The 17,495-nt window shown below is 34.4% G+C and overlaps 1 protein-coding gene across 1 annotated transcript in view; it reads right to left on the reverse strand.

Moving 5' to 3' along the window:
* Positions 1 to 1,004: 1,004 nt before the first annotated feature.
* The window catches only part of LOC142981468 (uncharacterized), a 29,767-nt gene continuing 13,276 nt past the window's right edge, over positions 1,005 to 17,495 (reverse strand). The window contains exons 3-13 of the mRNA XM_076127411.1: positions 15,626 to 15,866; positions 12,625 to 12,889; positions 11,269 to 11,404; positions 10,882 to 10,949; positions 10,678 to 10,794; positions 10,056 to 10,133; positions 8,606 to 8,683; positions 7,688 to 7,787; positions 6,588 to 6,659; positions 5,390 to 5,475; positions 1,005 to 5,144 (exon numbers count right to left, since the gene is read on the reverse strand). Of these exons, the coding sequence (XP_075983526.1) occupies positions 5,010 to 5,144; positions 5,390 to 5,475; positions 6,588 to 6,659; positions 7,688 to 7,787; positions 8,606 to 8,683; positions 10,056 to 10,133; positions 10,678 to 10,794; positions 10,882 to 10,949; positions 11,269 to 11,404; positions 12,625 to 12,889; positions 15,626 to 15,866 (1,376 nt within the window). The 3' untranslated portion in view covers positions 1,005 to 5,009. The remainder of the gene's footprint in view (positions 5,145 to 5,389; positions 5,476 to 6,587; positions 6,660 to 7,687; positions 7,788 to 8,605; positions 8,684 to 10,055; positions 10,134 to 10,677; positions 10,795 to 10,881; positions 10,950 to 11,268; positions 11,405 to 12,624; positions 12,890 to 15,625; positions 15,867 to 17,495) is intronic.

The raw sequence follows: 17,495 nt of genomic DNA on the forward strand, positions 1-17,495 counted from the left end.
CAATGTATCGTTAAAACGCAGTAAAATAAAGGAAACAGTAAAAGAAAACAGTTTATATGTAATTTCCTGTGTATTTCTAACATATTAGTTTTATACACTACTATTATTTACATGAGCATTATCGCTTCACAATATTATTACAATTAAAATAATTTTCTCTCTTTATTTATATTATTTATACATTTTTTATTCACCTATTCTTAGGCAAAGTGACAAAACTTCTCGCATATCAAAAAGCATTAGAAAAAAATACTGTTTTTTATTATTTAAAAATAGAATCTAAATAGGAGCGGGCCCTGGATTTAACTTTGAACGACAAGATGGCGCATCATAGGCGTACGCTATACGTATACAGAAATAAACAAAATCATGTAAAATATAAGCTAAGGTTTTGAGTAGTATACACAAAATAATTAGTTAAACATTGATGTCAACATAGTGTCAAATTAATTAGTTTATCAAAAAGTAAAAACATCACAGCCAATCATATAACAATTTTCCGAATGTTTCAAAATATAGATCTATGTAGTTATTTGTTCTTATACCGAATTTAATCCAAAGGAAGAACTTATGAATTTTATTTAACTAGACAAAAGAATTGGCCCAGATTTTGTAATGTATGTGCCTTGCATCCAATAGAAAACAATTTAACTACACTTCAATTTCTATTACTGATTTTTATGATAATTAGATAATTTATGTAGTATAAATTGTCTCTATTGGATACAAAGGCCATCTACCAAGTGACATTAGGCACAATCACGAAATGAAAAACACTTTTGCAAAAATATCGATTAGCATAATTTTGATATTGCACTATAAGTAATTGGATATTAAAGCTCGATTCGTGACAACGTGTTTTTATACAAGGCTTCTTATATTTATTATGTTTTAGCTCTGTGGCGTAAATTATTTGATTTAATAAAAAAAGTCAATGTTTCATACTTGAACTCTCGATACGTACTAGGCGTTCATAAAAACGAGGTAATAGAAATTCAGAGGTCTGAATTGAACAGCGATTATATTTAGTTACCGATGGACATATCCATAGACTTTTCAACACGAAAAAAATTTACTAACATAAGACACAAGAATCAATAAAATAAGTTTTCTTTTTTCTTAAAATTACATGCATTATTATTGCACAAAGTAATGACTAAAGGAATATATTTTTTGCTGGTTCATTAAACGACCAATTAGTACACAAGCGTATCAATAAACTACTTGGATAACTCGACAAGTCTACAGATAAATCCGTCGATTAACCCCCGGTTTCTGAGGAACATTTAGCAATAGTATCTATACAAACTGTCATGTTTATATAAGCTTAAACGCTATTGAATAGATAAACTACCGCTAAATGTACTCAGAAACCGGGGGTTTGTCCTTGCTATTCACGAACATACGTGATGACGTCAAACATGCTCAGGTTGTTTGAAACTCGAGCACACTCAACGCGCAGTCTCATTAAATATAACATATATTCGTGATTATTTGTTATTACCTTTGATAGAACTACTGTTGTAAAACCATTACTTGATAGAAATATAATAAAGAATGAATGAATATGAAATCAAAGTAAAGTTTGTAATGACTTCAAACACAGTAGCGCCATCTAGGTTTACAAGCAAGAACTATATAAAGGTTTGTTCAGATATAAGTAATATTTGCTACTGTTTTTTGTGCAGAGAAAACCAAGTTCCTTCATTAGCTCAAATCAATCTAAATTATATATAAAGTTAACTTAACTGTGATAGAATTTAAAAGGGTGTTTTCATTCAAGCTATATCGCTTAATACGACGGTTGAATCGCTGTTAACATACTAGCCGTTAAAGTACAATATACTTGGTATTTTTCACTGCAAATTCCAGCAACAAAATATTTTTTATACCTGTACAAAGTCTTCATAATCCATCGATTAACATTACAATGTCCTATTGACAATAAATTAACTGCAACTATCAACAATAACAGCTAAACGTTGGCACAGTAGTGTGACAAAATGATCGAGGTACATCTGTCCACATAATTATATTTTTGCAACAAATCTATGGAAAATTAAGACACAGTTTGTGTAGTATTGATTCGCGAACTTAACTATTCATATAAGTTATATGCCAATTAAATAAACTGTAAATTAATCAAGAAAATATTGAAATTTTTATTTTTTTACTCAAGGAATATTAAGAATCTCAGCTATTCCTCAAATAAATAAGGTATAATAAAGACAATAAATGGTGTTTATAAAAGTATTGGGATTGTATTAAAAAACTTCAAAATCACTTTATAAAACGTCCTCTTTAAATTATTCCTAAAAATTGTCTACAATCAATTGTCGGTGCTGCTTATGTAGTAAAGCGTAATTACTGCCTACTTATTAAGTAATAGTATGTTTTGCACATATTGTAGGAACCATTGGTTAGCAACACCAACGAGACTATAGACAACTTTAAGACCAAACTATTAGATCGATTGAGGAGAACAAAAATCGACTGTTAAATACGATTGATTGTTGTTTTAGAATTATCGATCATAGAATCGATGAAATTGTTTATCGATTATAGAAAAATATACAGTAAAGATCGCGAATCAATATTGGCAACAAAATAATGAATAGTAGAAAATATTGAAGAGTCCGACTTCACTATAACAACTCCCTTACATCAGTTAGGCACACTGTGAGGACGGCCAGAGGCCCGTGCAACCACAGGAGACCGAGTTCATCACATAAATATTCAACAACGAACCAACAAATAGTGCTATCTCATTCCCAGGTACTGTAAATCATAACGTTTGAGCAGGACAACAGTATACCTGCCGTATAATCTCCTGCGAACTTCAGGTCCCCTGGTGCGATGCCCACTTTTATCACAAAGATGTTACATATTGCATTACGCGACGAATATAAGCCACATATTTTTTTTATTTATAGCTAATTAATTCCCATACGTCCATCATTGACATTGATACACTATGAAATTGAACTGCTTTTACAATTAATTTATTGTTTATTTCACATCGCGGACACTATGACCACGGCTAGAGTAAATACAATCAATCAAATGAACTTAGAAAAATAAAGATGCTCGCATTAAACTTTGCAAAATTAATAGAGTAGATAGTGTTTAAAAGCGCTCAGAAAAAATATTTATCAATAACTTTTTCGCACTAACTTGAATAAAGTAAGATTAATTAAAAAATGTTTCATATTTTTCGAAGAATATGAAGGAAATCCAACAAAAACAGTTCAATTCATACTGCGAATCGCATAAACGTTAGAAAATACTTAAATACACAACGGTTAGAAATTGACAACGCCTAAAAGTTCGTTTGTACAGAGTCACCATAATGGTACTGGCATCACAGATATAGAAAAAATAAACTTTTTATTTCTCTTGTTCATTTCTATACATAACAAGTATACTTTTATAATACCTTTATTCATAAACGTTCGCGCCAGTTAACTTTACGAGTCTGAATATAGCAACAAGCCGCTATGCAGAAAACGAAAAATAAATACATGTTTTTATTATTTTTCGCTTTCTATTTTTTAACAAAACGACGTTTCACTGCTAAAGTTGAACTTTTTTGTTATTAAAATAAAATTTAAAATAAATTGCTTGACAAGAACTTGTATATAAGTGAAAAGATGGTTGATTTTGATAGAAGAAAATATGAATCTTGTTCAGTAGTAAAACGTGAGACTTGAAAGTGCCGAATTCAACTATTAAATCTTTCATCTCTTTTAATCCTCATACATTACAATTGGAATGAAAGAGATGAAACACTAAATAGTGTTAAAAACGTTTATGAATAAGGTATGTCGCCTATATTATATATTTCACATGATATTTATACATTGGATCTGTCTTACTATTAAAACTGGGGTTTTTGTGATAAGCTTTAGCTTTTATGTGATATATCCATCACATTATGTACATAGACGGACTGCATTACGACTGCAAACCGTACAGTTCGTATGAACACAGCTGCAAGAAATGGTCGCGAATTAAACTTACTTAACATACAAGCCCGAAGAGACACGTAAATATTACATCTGGGAATCAAACCTTGAACACGATGATCGATCAGCGATGATAAACGATGAGAGTTAACGCAACCATACAAAACTTACTAGTAAAATTACAATTTGCAGTTGAACTGCAGTTTTGCAGTCATAATTGCAGTCCGTCTGCGTACTCACTTACTTTTAAATATATTGTAAAACTGTATACATACACGACAGAATAACAACACCATGGACGCATTCGCTAAGCTAACACCGAACAATGTTCAAGTAAAACATCCAAACATCATGATATCTCTTTCTATTTGCAGTAAAAAGACAAAGACAGCATGATAATTTTATCAAAATTCGACCATCAGCATAAGGTATTTTACACTTTAAGTGAAAGAAACTACAGTTTAAAATACTGCAAATGCGTATGCCACTTCTGAACAATTTGAGTGTTTTACTGAACAATGACGGTTTTAATGATATATGCCGCACACTCCGCTCCGCTCCATTCGAATCCACTTCATATATTGATTTGTAATAATAAATAAAAGTTAATAAATAATTTTTACATCCATCTTATTGTTCGTTCACTTTGTAGTAAAAAAATATTCTTCAGGGATCGGCCCGTCACTACGGTCACTTCGCTATCACCGTCTTCGAAACGAACCACTCGGAACACATCTACATCGACGCGCCTTAACATAAGACGCGCTCTCGCACTGACGCACTGACGCACTGACGCACTGACGTCACACCGTCCACCTGCGGAATGGTCTCTCAGCGAGGGGCGACACATCGACAACGGATGGGGCATAAGGTATACGTATTATTGCTGGGTTACTTTGGCAGTGTATGGCAGTCCCGGCCGTCGGTTCTCCGAGCTTTCCTCTTGAGCCGCGCACTCGGCCCGCGGGCAGGTGGCGGCGGTGCAGGCGGGGGTGGGGGGGGCGGCGCCGGCTACAGCAGCAGGCGGCGCGCGGCGCGGAACCCTCACGTGGGCGGGCGGTCGCGCGGCGCCGCGCTCGACACCACCACCACGGGCTTCACGATGGTGGTGGCGCTCAGGTACTGCGCGCTCACCGTCAGCGGCGCCACGCTGCCTTTTACCATCTGCGTTTCTACCATCTGGAATACATCACCTTATGTTAGCAGGCGAGTCTGTATAATGCAGTCCTTAAAGAATCTAAAGCTTCCATATTTTAAACAGGAGATTTATAACTTAAAAATTGAACCCGCTACTTTATTTTTTAATAAAGTTACTATACAAAATACTTGCATTATTCACAGAAAACTAAAATTCATTCATACCGCTCACCTCTCACATGCATTCACCACATCACCAAGATAACATAAGTAAGATAGAGGTATACCTTATGCGTAAGCGTGTGCGTCTGCAGCACGTGCGCGGGCTGCGACACCACCAGCGGCGCCAGCCCGCTCACCACCACGCTGCCGTCTGCACAGACACACATACAATACTTACTAACGTTAAACGTATTTATTTAGTATGTTAAACATTTGAATGAAAATAACTTTTTTTAACTAAGATAAATTGTGTAACTAGGTATATTATTCCGAATGTCTTCAACAATAGTTTCTCCACTAATTTGAAACGACTATTTCTCTGATCTCGCCTATCTAAATGCTTAAATAGTAGCTTTCTTTGGTAAGATGATACTTTGAGTGTGTTCGCACGACAGTAAATTAATATGTAGTGTAGAAACAATGAACAAACTTATAAATAATTTGGCCAATTTTATATGAAGAGTATTGAAGTCTGGGGGCGTAAGTAAGTTTCAACATGAGTGAGTATTGGTAAGTCTATAATATGGAATTTTCACAGTCGTTTTTACTCATTTTCTTCTATCAATATATCGATTGCATTCCTTGAATCGACGATGAACAAGCACTACATGGCTCAACAACTATAACTGCATAGTTTGCGTCACAGCCATTGAACGGTACAGAACATTAGCACTATTAATTCAATAGCAGGCCGTCAGTGGATGACGTACATTTGTATAACATCTTCATTCAAACGAGTGAGCGAGACAACAATATTGTCTAGACGTTTTAGAACAATGGCTTCAATGAAAGTGTGTATTATGTTTTAAGTATTGTAATTAAATGGTATTCTGTATAAAATATGTTTAGTTTATAGAATACTGAGAATGTACGCGTTAACTAAGTAATAACAATTTTATTTGTTGAGTCTTAAGCTTGTCGCCTTATTGCAAATTAAAAATTATTGCGTTATTTCCAGTGTAAAGAAATATGCACCAAAATGTTTCTGAAACCATAAAATACAGAAGCGGAAGAAACGGAAAGATAAGACTTTAAAATACTGCTACTTAAGAATAAGAGTTGACCCTAACTAATACTGTTTACTTGAAAATGGTACATATATTTAGGACAATATTAACACTTTCTTGAAGTTTGTCGAAGTTTACACAAGCCAGATACGTACCGTGGTTGTTTTATTTACATAGACTTAAATAAAAATAGCGCGAAGAATTATTTTGAATTAATATAGTATAAACAAAAATAAGGTATATTTATTTATCTTACCTGAGGTGACCGGCGTGGGTGAGACAATTCCATTTTCTTTAGGTATCCTATTGTTCTCCCCGGTTGTAACGCCTGCGAGAAATAACAAAATAATATTATTATTTATTATTATTTATATTTATACTGTTTTTAGTTAAACAAGGAAGCAGAAATTGCTGAAAGGTCTAAACATCTTAATCATTCATTCATTCACAGCGCAAAAGATTTCGATTTCTTCATATCTTGAAAAACTCAGGATTGCGAAACTCAGATGAAAACTTATGTATTGTGTAAAAGAAAATATCTTGAGAAAACTAACGTCTAAAAGTTCATGAAATAGATCGGGCCGAACCCACAGATCTCCATATTATTATATGTAGGTACTATACAGATCTCAAAACAATAAACTGCTCTCTACTTAAACTTAAATTAAACTTACATTACTTTACGAGTAATGCTCAAATTCTCTATTTTACTTCGAGAAATGTTTCCACGTGGACGCTACAGCGTAGTATTTGATATTTAAAACAAGGTCTTAGTTTATCAGTTACGAGGTCAATGATCTCATTTGAATCAGTACCTACGTGCTATCACGTGCTTTATTTACAAAATAATACATTGATGTTCCAATCATTTATATGTAACTGGAACATTGAATGGGCACGAATGGAAAGAATACGTTAATTATGAATACAAAACATCCCCTTTCACATTATAAACCAATTTGGTAATATGAAGGGAAAATTTGATTTTCTTTTAAAGTGTTGTTTTTTTAAGCTGTTCTATGACACAGGTGTGACCACCATCTAACGAGATGTCAATTACTTTATTGATAATATAATAAGAAATAATACAATCAGCTATATTGAAAATACGAAAATGTTCCGAAATGCCAGTTATTTGTTACTATTTAGGTCCCAAAACTGAAGCTATTTACTTCTGCAATGTACATAGTTAGAACTAGTTAGAAGTCAATAGACTATAATTAAATCCAAGACCTCAAAACTCACCAACTAATAAATCAAGAAGCTAAATAATTACTTTTAACCATCAAATATTCCAAGTTAATCGAAAGTGAGAACGTTAAAACGCGCGTGAAGTACCAGGCGACCATAACTCACCGTTGGTATGTACTGGCGTCTGCAACACTCGCAGCCCGCCACTGGTAGAAAGTAACTGTAGTGCCGCCGGGCCCACGACCAGGCCACTGCTGCCGACCACCTGTTGAACGAATAAGACATATAATACCACTTTTGGATATATGCACTTAGGTTAAGTAAGAATATGACTTTTTATTTTTCTTTTATTATTGTAGTCTGATCATTTTTGTGGAAAAAAGTATGAAAATATCTTTGAAATCTCCATTTGTTTAGTTAACCAATACTTTATCTAGAGGTAGTAATACCGACAATTAATAAGACTTGTGTTGAGAGCTCGCTGATAAAGTATTTTTAACTATTTTGATAAAATTAGTGCCACAATAATATATTTTGGGCTCATCAATATTCATTTATTAGAGTATATTTCTGATTTACTGACAAAAATAAACATGAATTTATCATTCAATGATTCAGCATTATTTTTAAATAACTTCAAATTGATATAATTTTATAGTAATATTAAAAAATGCTTCAACCTTGATAATCCTAATAGAATCAACAAGTATATTGTGAAAACTACAAGTGTCAACTGTTGACAAACTACGTCACACACCTGTTTTGTTTTCAAAATAAATACTCATATGTTTTACTAAGTTGATTATTCAGAGCTAAAATTTTGTATTTCTGACAGGTAGGTATATAATATTTTAAGCATTAACATAGACATTCAGTTCGCTAGTGTTTTAGGACTTTGCGATGAAAATGAGTAACAATCGGACTCAAAACAAAAAACGATCGCAGTAATATATTAACGTCATTCCGTGGGAAATCGAGACCCTGCACTTTTTGACGTAAACATGCATAGTTTGTTTTATATAATCTACGAAAGTAGTGGCGAAAATATTGTAAAAGTTATTTCACTTAGTAATCGTATCTTACCTGTGAGATAGGCAAATGTATTTGAGCTGGATGTACTAAGGTGGTGCTTAACGTATTCGTCACGCCGTTCTCCACCGTCTGTAACAAAAACAATATACGTTTTACGTGTTATACAAGTCGTTCATACTCTTCATACAAGGTTGGATGATGTCGGTTTAGTCAAAAATGTTGAATTTTAAGACTTTGAAGTCTCAGTACGTGTCGCCTAGGTATAGACCAGTTGCTTATACCATTTGGACAAATGTATGTTTGCCTTTCACCCAGTATATTGACACTGTCATATAGAGTAATTTCATTAAGAATAGGTGGATAAAACATTGACATTAGTCTTTAAAATTTACACTTCTTCACAACGAAGGTATAGCTCGATGATTTTGTAGTCTCTGAGGTTAAGTCAAAAGTTTATGATCTACGTAGCAAGCGGGCATTACTGTGTCACTATTCGGTTTTCCCAGGAATGAGTATTTCCTTAAGGTTAATGTTTAAGTCATGCTTACGATGTGATCTGCCGTCATATACCACTACGACATTGGACTGATATAGTTACATATAAATGTGAAACCTATTACACTCCCACTGTAGGAAAAACGTTAAAGAAGGGGAGACGAAAGTCCATACATTGCTAAGTGCAAGTTTAAAACTACATTCTTTAAAAAACTTAACTACGGTTTCCTTAACATGATTTGCTACAATAAAATAAGCAAGTAATGACAAAAAAACATCTTCAAGACGGTTGACGAGCTAGATCATAACATGTTCTTTTTTATATAAATTTATGAAAGTCAGCTTATAATATAATACTAAGATCGCGCCTTGACATTTTGACTTCATACTTACAAAAAAGCACTCGCAGGATGTAGATGTAGGTATAATGTATTTATATTACATAATAACATATAAAAACATTCCTTACTATGAATATAATAGACAATTAGGCTATTTAAGAATAAATTTAGTTTTTTAAGTAATTTAGTTTTTTAGCACATCTTACTGACATAGTAACTGATTTTGCATATTTTTGTTTATTTTTTTGCTACTAGCTTTTATTTTCCAGTACAATCCCGGAAATAACTAATCCATTGTTCTTTAGTTTTATATTCAAATCGCCGGAACAATTTGAACTTATATCTACATAATAATATATTATATCCTTATTTTACTGTACGAATACAGTCTTTTCAACCACATACACATATATGTGCATAAAATCACGCCTTCTTCCCATAGAGGTAAGCAGAGACCAGAGAAGTCTGTTTTCTGCAAGCATATCTATTATTCCGATTTAAATTTCTGAAGATATTACTTCAACAAAAAATGGAAGCAATTTGAGGCAGGCCTTTGCTCGGCAGTGGGACAGTACAGGCTAACAAAAAGAATAAATATTACAGAAACTAGTGCTTTATAAAGTACCCATGACGACAGTGGCGTAATTTTGATGACGTGTACTCACTTGTGTGGTGTGTTCGGCGGGCGCGAGCGTCGTCAGCGTCAGTGTGTTAGGTCTCGCGCCGTACGACGTCCGCACCACCTGCAAACGCATACATACATTTTAGTTAAGTGACGTCATTATACTACTAATTACTATACAACAAAGAATATACTCATATTTGACTTTAATTTAATTGTTCGTGTCTGCTTTGACCGCTTGCAGTAGTCATTTACAGTACCTATATTATCAATTACAGTATCCAAACACCTCTATAGTCATATTATAATAAAAGAAAAAGTAAACGCATAAGTTAATAAACTACAATTAAGCTACAAGGATACAAAAATCTGTAAATTCTTCCTATCGCTCCGCTGAACATGTTATCCCTTTCTAATTTGGTAGATTTTTCCTCTAATCTCTCGCTCGCACAGGTACGTAAATGTGTTGTGCGTGAAATGACGAGAGGCACTCATCCTTTTTATAATTATTATTGCAACTGGTTTGGTTACAAATCATTCAGATGATTAAATTATTAAATGTGATCCCATAGAGTTCCAAATAATTATTATTATTCTAATAATAACAAATCCTAATCTCGGATTAGGAGAGCTCTAATTTCTACCGAAGTACCAAGAGCGCATACCTGCGAGGTGGTGGGTGTAATTTGTATAGGCAGCGTACGTAACTTCGTGCTTAGATTTAGAGTGCGGGGAGGTGACGTTTCCATTCTAGCGACGGAACGAGGCGGCGAGGTTGATATCTGAAATACGATTATTTGACATTAATACAACTTTCATGAGAATAATTTAATAATTTTATTGTTATTTAAAGATTATATTAAACTTACACTTATAGGAATACCCAGTACTTGACCATTTATGGGATCTTCTCTATCTTTGTCCTCAGAGACGGCATCTAAAAACATAATAAGTTATATTAATTAAATATGTTAATACCGTCACTATAATAATAAATTTAAATTATTCAAAAAATAAAACTACACAACTCCGAGACACCAGTTAACTAGACTGCTTACACAAAATAATTATAATATGTTGTTAACTGCATAAAACAAGCAAAATAACAACTAAAATAATAATTATATGAATTTAATTACAAAATTATTATTTTAATAATCATAAATTATTAAATTAAAATCATAACCGAAGCCAAATATTAAATAATCTCGACCAATTGTACCAGGCGCGCAGTAGTTGGTAGGAGGTTAACGTACCGATACTCCGAGGGCGAACGGTAGCACGGACGGAGATCTCTCTTTTTAAGGCGGAGAGTCGCTGTTGCGCTGCGATCTTCTCACGGGCCAGCCGCTCCATCTCGTGCTCGCAATCGCGTTCCTTACGTCGAAGAACCTACGAACAAAGTACCAGGAGGCCATAAGTTAGCAACAGTTGTTTCTTTGAGCAGCGTAGTAGAGCGATTGAGCGGTATTTAGTTTCGTCATACTGTAGATACGTCACTAATCGACTTTGTTGTTTACTTCGACGTCTTTATAAAACACATTTTATAAAAACAAGATAAAATAGAAGTCTGCAGAACCTAAGAGAACAAAGCATGATTAAAAAACAAATAATATACATACGTAACAGAAAACAATTAATGCAAAAAAATCTGTACCAAATTCTCCTCATCTATTTCCCAGAATGAGTTCTTCAAAAATGTACCAATCGAAAGTTCGTAACAATTTACGCGAAAAATCGAAGCCGTACTTCATAATTGAATTACGAAATCTAGGCTCGGTTAACGTGGAACATTGTCACATTACCGAGAAACGTACTGTTTCAACAAATTAAAAGGGACTTCTCAAAAAACTGTTGAAATGCCGTCGCTATTTTCAAAACTTTAAGATAACACAATTCTACTCTCAGCCTAAGGACTATCAAATGGCTGACTTAATTTGAATTATATTTTAAAGTTGTAAAAACCCGATAGATTCCTAATGTTTACAGTTACATCTTAAATAAACTAGATACACAACACGATGGCGTAAAAAGCATGTCCTTGTGTCCGTCGTCAAGCACGATCTACTTTATATGTAAGAACAACGATTATGAATCAAGGGGATGCATAACTTACGTGGATGCATACATGCATGCATAAATACGAATGTACGCATACACCAGATCGAGCCAGTATCATCTCGGCATTTTTAGATAACAAATTATTACCTACACGTCTCGAATTTGGGTCACATACGATAAACATAACAGAATGACGGAGATTCTACATGAAAATTATTACATTCAGCAGTTCTCAGAATGTTTTTTTCGATATAGGTAAATATAATTTAAAACAAGCAGACAATTCACGACCTTCCCTCTACTAGTCAATTAAGATGATTATTGTTTGTTGCGATAACCACGAGTAAAGATCGAATATAGAACCTGTTTATAAATATAAAAAAATACGATAAACATTGACGCTTTACTGTCAGTTATATTATACCTAAGCTAAGCAGTTTTTTTTATATAAGCTTCGTACAAGAAACTAAAGGAATTTGATCCGAATGGCTATCGAAACGTTACATGAAGTTATTAGGAGAACATAAATACTAAAGAGATTCGATACTAACCTGAATATATCTAATAGCAGAGCCCAGAATAGATAGGTTGGAGGTTTTCTTGTCATCCGGCGTTGCAGGGAGCTGTCTCTTTAGGAGTTCAAAGCATTCCTTCAGGTGTGCTCTCCGGTTCTTCTCCAACTTGTTATGGACTTCCCTGGTACCGGCTCTGGGGGCGCTGCCACTGCTGCCCCCGCTGCCGCTACCGCTTCCATTGATACTGCTACCACTACTGCCATTACTGCTAACCGACGGAGGAGAAGGGATTTGGGGTGGCCTGCAGACAAGGTTGATATTACGTTAGCAGAACAGAAAATGTACTAGGTATTTATAAACGCAAGGAGGTATCCAACTTGAGAGTAGCGCTTTCATCTGTACCAACAAATTGTTTAATCATGTGTAAAGTTACAGCATTTACGTTTAAACAGATAAATTAAACACATTTTACAAGAAACCTCTAGATAATATGGGAGGGGTTGAAGACCATATTCAGCCACACTGACCGAAAGAAGGCTCTATCCTTCAGACATACGATAGTTATAACAATAAACACGGTGTCCAAAGCGTTTTTCTCTGCTGCTAACAAATAATTTTATTTAAATTACCAAGAAAATATCGCATGAATACAGTTCAGCAAACGACATTGTTATTCAGTTAGTAATGTAATGAGCTATGTGAAATAAGGAAACAAGTTAGCGCTCGTGTCTGATAATTACGTATTATTATGATCCACGTAGACATAACTGAGTCTAGATAGTTCCATTATTCTATAATATACATCAAACGGTTGATGTATTGTTACTAAATGTTTTATATACGGTGTACAATGTTATAATACATTAAATACTTTCATGTTACAAGGTTGAGTCATTTCACCACTTACTAATAGTCTTATTCATACTTTAAATGCAAAAAAGTGACAAAATTCTACTTGTTAAACTAACTTACACAAGCTACGCTGACAATTGAGAAAAGTTGTGTACTTATCTGTAAAATTGTCTTTCATATTTCAATTATGAAAAAAATATGAAAATGAAGGCTGTATGAAGAAAATATCAATGAAAATCTTAGTTTGACATGAATGTATGAAAAACTGTAGTGGATAGTGTGAAAGACCTTTTTAATATTTGAAGTTATTTTATAATGTTTGATAATATTATTAGTTAACTGTGTTACAAATAAGATAAATATGGTTACAGTTCTCTAAAATATTCGGATATACCAATGAACCTTTTATTGCAATTGATTGTTATATTAATATAGTTCAACTATTTTGTAATTCAATTGTTTACCATAATGTCAGTAATTAAATAAACTCAACAATGGGAATGCAATTAAGGATAATATAACACATGTTGAATATAACGTATTGTTAGTGTAAAATTTGCATCATTTTCAATAAGCAATTCTGATAAGATAACTTGGGGTTTTACAGCTAAATGTTCGGAGTACAAATTGACATTGTGTGTGATTCAGAAGTACGCGTGATGTCAAAACGCACGTACAAACGTACCTACAAATGTATGTATGCATAATGTAACTTGACAAGGCCTTACACCTTGATGAATACAAGCACATAGGCTATTAGGTATTCAATCCATGGTCTTTAATATCCAAACCTTGACAGCAATAGATTGAAAAATAAGCGCCACGGTACCGGGAGAACATAACATTGCAGGCAAGGATGAAATTACAATTTCCATTAAGACCTGTTTACATTTTATTGTATTTGTATGACGTGAATGTTCTAGATATACTTTATTAATTCAACAGTGAACAGAAATGCAAGGGTTTAATGCAAGATGCATCTACGTAAATAGGTGTCCCGGTTTTTATAATATTTTAATTCTTTAGTTAACCTTGTTTTGTAGGTGGTTGAGTAACAATCTTGATTTTCATAGCCTCATCGAAGCACGCAGTAGTAATTTGAAAGTTAGCATTGGTTATGATGAAGTCATCAACATACGACACATCACTATTAGTTGACAGAACGTTGTTTGTTCAAGTTGAAAAAAATGTCTTGTCGTTGTTATCCATAGGATATTTTCTTGACATATTTTGGCTACTAATAAAATGACTTATTTACCACTAATGTGTACTTTAATCAGTGCAAAAACAATGTAACTTTACTGACTGTATTAAATATCTATATTCTATACATTTTATTTATCAACAGTTAATCTTGCCCAGATATTGCCCTAGACAACCTAATTATCTAGTACAGTACTTATTGTATTTTATGCCTTTAATATTTCAATTTGATTGTTTATTGTGTCGCATGTGCAACAAGCAATGATCACTGGGTTATAATGAGATATTATTGCTATGTTTTGTTCACTGTGTGTATTTACCTTTATTATACTTGTGACAATGGACTGTGTAATTTTATTTATTATGTCAATCATTGTCAAGAATAGGTATCAAATGCCAAGAAATGTGGAAGAAGCTAAGATGTAGGGAGTTTGGGTAAATTAATCATGATTATTTACCAGTGTTAAAGAGGTGTGTTTGCTAACATAGGCAATACAAATAAGTATTTAGTTCACTTCAAAAATACAAAAAGTGAAGTGCAGTTTAATACATTTAAATATGAACAAGAGAATTAACAAATGCCAACACAAGTTTTTTTAAATATAAAGATTTTCTTTGTATTATTCAAGTTACAGCAGAATATTTTTACGCTAACATGGTGGAATTTAATTATTTATGTTAGTATTATAATTTTGAAGTACTAATATTGTAATTTTGATCTAAATAAATAATATCTTGATAAACTAAAATGAAAACCAACAGAAAGATACAGAAAAGAGAAACAACATGTAAATAGTTGCCACGCCAGATATTTCAATATCGGTATTTTCGTCATAATTTTATTCAAGATTAAAAACTTAGCAAAGAAAACAAGTTATACGAAAATAAGTCGAGTACTGCGGCGGCAAAACAACGATCGACGCCGTGGTGCGAATCTCCAGCTGTTTCGGACACCGCTGTTACTAGGAGAACATAAACGTACCCATGACTGTTACTCGTCGTCCGCGGCCTGGAATGTTCTTGTGCGAAGTCGAGGAGGGGCGCGGGGGGAGGGGCGGCCGCCGCAAGCACCGGCTCGAGCGTAACGGCGACGGGTGCGGGGGCGGGCACGCAAGGGGGGGCCACCGGCACCGGCGACGTCGGCCGCACCACGCCGTTGCTGCGCGGCGTCACCGGCAGCCCTGTCACCACTCGCACCGACACCGGCGACTTCGGCTCCTCCTCTGTAAACAAAGCCAATACGTCACAACCAGCTAATACGCCACTAGAAACAATTAAGATCTACAGAATTTGTTCATCAATCTACAAACGTCCGTTTAGAAACCGAGCGGGCCATCCTAGGTCGGTCAACACTTGTCAAACCCGTGTCAACCACTCGTCGGCGGCTGCAGTCCGTGGCGGTAAACTACCAGGCGAGCATAACGCAGCAGGCGTTCGATACAGCCACGTTAATGAAACAGTCGTATTAGAGTGAGAGAGAACCAAACATGCCACATTGCTTTCTGATAGTAGTGTTATGCGATAATGAGCCCTCACTCAAGGCAATACAGTTTAATTTGGATTACGCTTGGGGAAAATCAGTCACGCTGCATTGGCGAGTGAGACGGGCGATAAACTCGTTTATGAAGAGCGAGACAGAGGAAGGGGCGTGGTCTGACGATAAAATTACGTCAGCACATGTGGTTGCGCGCGTGCTTTCGGTTTGTTTGGCGTTAACAGTTGCCACGCCGAAAATCAGCTGCTCAGCGAGGTGCCAGAAAAAACACGTCGCCTCGTAACCGGCCCGTAAAATTACTGGCGTCTGCTAGTAGAAGATTGGGCTGGGCTTGTTTTGTTCGGCGCAGAGAAACATATACAGTTTATTAGTTAGGTAAAACATGTATTTTTTTACAGATAAAAATGATTATGATTATATTTCCACGAATAATGTTTGTATGCCTAACAACAACTTGAATAACGAACGTTTGTTTATCGAGTCGACGCATAACAAGTTTGTTTTCATTTAGCAATGCGATTAAATTACGTAATCTTATCAGTATTAGACGGTATAAAAACCACCAATGGTCGTATAGATGGTGTGTGATGCATATTTCTTGATATTTTACTAAGCTTTGGTCTAGACAAAAGACATTAATTCTTATCGTTGAAATACTACGCCACAAAAGTTATCATTTCGAACAACGCAAATAAATAATGGACATTGCTAACCTAATAACAAAGTATCAACTTAATTATTGATTACTTGGTAACTTATTAAGGTTAGCGGCCAATAATGCTGGGACAGCGAAATATAATAAAAATGACGACCAAGCTACGATTGTTACGTAATATTATCGTGTACATTATCAAGATATAAATAGGAATGAGTACAGCACGTGGTGACGACAAATGAGTAAAAGGAAAACCTATTTGAAAAAAACATCTTGCGAAAATGACGTTTGCAATGTCGTAGCTCTTTGTAAATATGTAACTACGTGGCTAAAGATATCAAAACAATTCAAATTAATTACGTTTAAAATAACTGCTCCAATATTGGAAACAAATGTACTCTCAGTACCTACGGAAAGCGATTAATTGCGATTAACATATTGTTTTCAGTTGAAACATTCAATGGCATGTATAATTTTAAATAATTATGTAATTGTTATTTAATTCGGAAAGTTGTAAAGAAAAATAAAAGACTTGCTAACACACTTATTTGACTTGACTTATTTGACCCCATAGGACAGCGATTCTAGTTTTCTAAAAGGTACAGTATAAGTATGTACCTCTATGTGTAGATAGATAGACAATAAAAGAGCAAATTGAATTAGTAAAATAAAGCACTCATATACTGTGAAAGTAATTAATAA

Source organism: Anticarsia gemmatalis, chromosome 20 (genome assembly GCF_050436995.1).
Source record: "Anticarsia gemmatalis isolate Benzon Research Colony breed Stoneville strain chromosome 20, ilAntGemm2 primary, whole genome shotgun sequence".
Lineage (NCBI taxonomy): Eukaryota > Metazoa > Arthropoda > Insecta > Lepidoptera > Erebidae > Anticarsia > Anticarsia gemmatalis.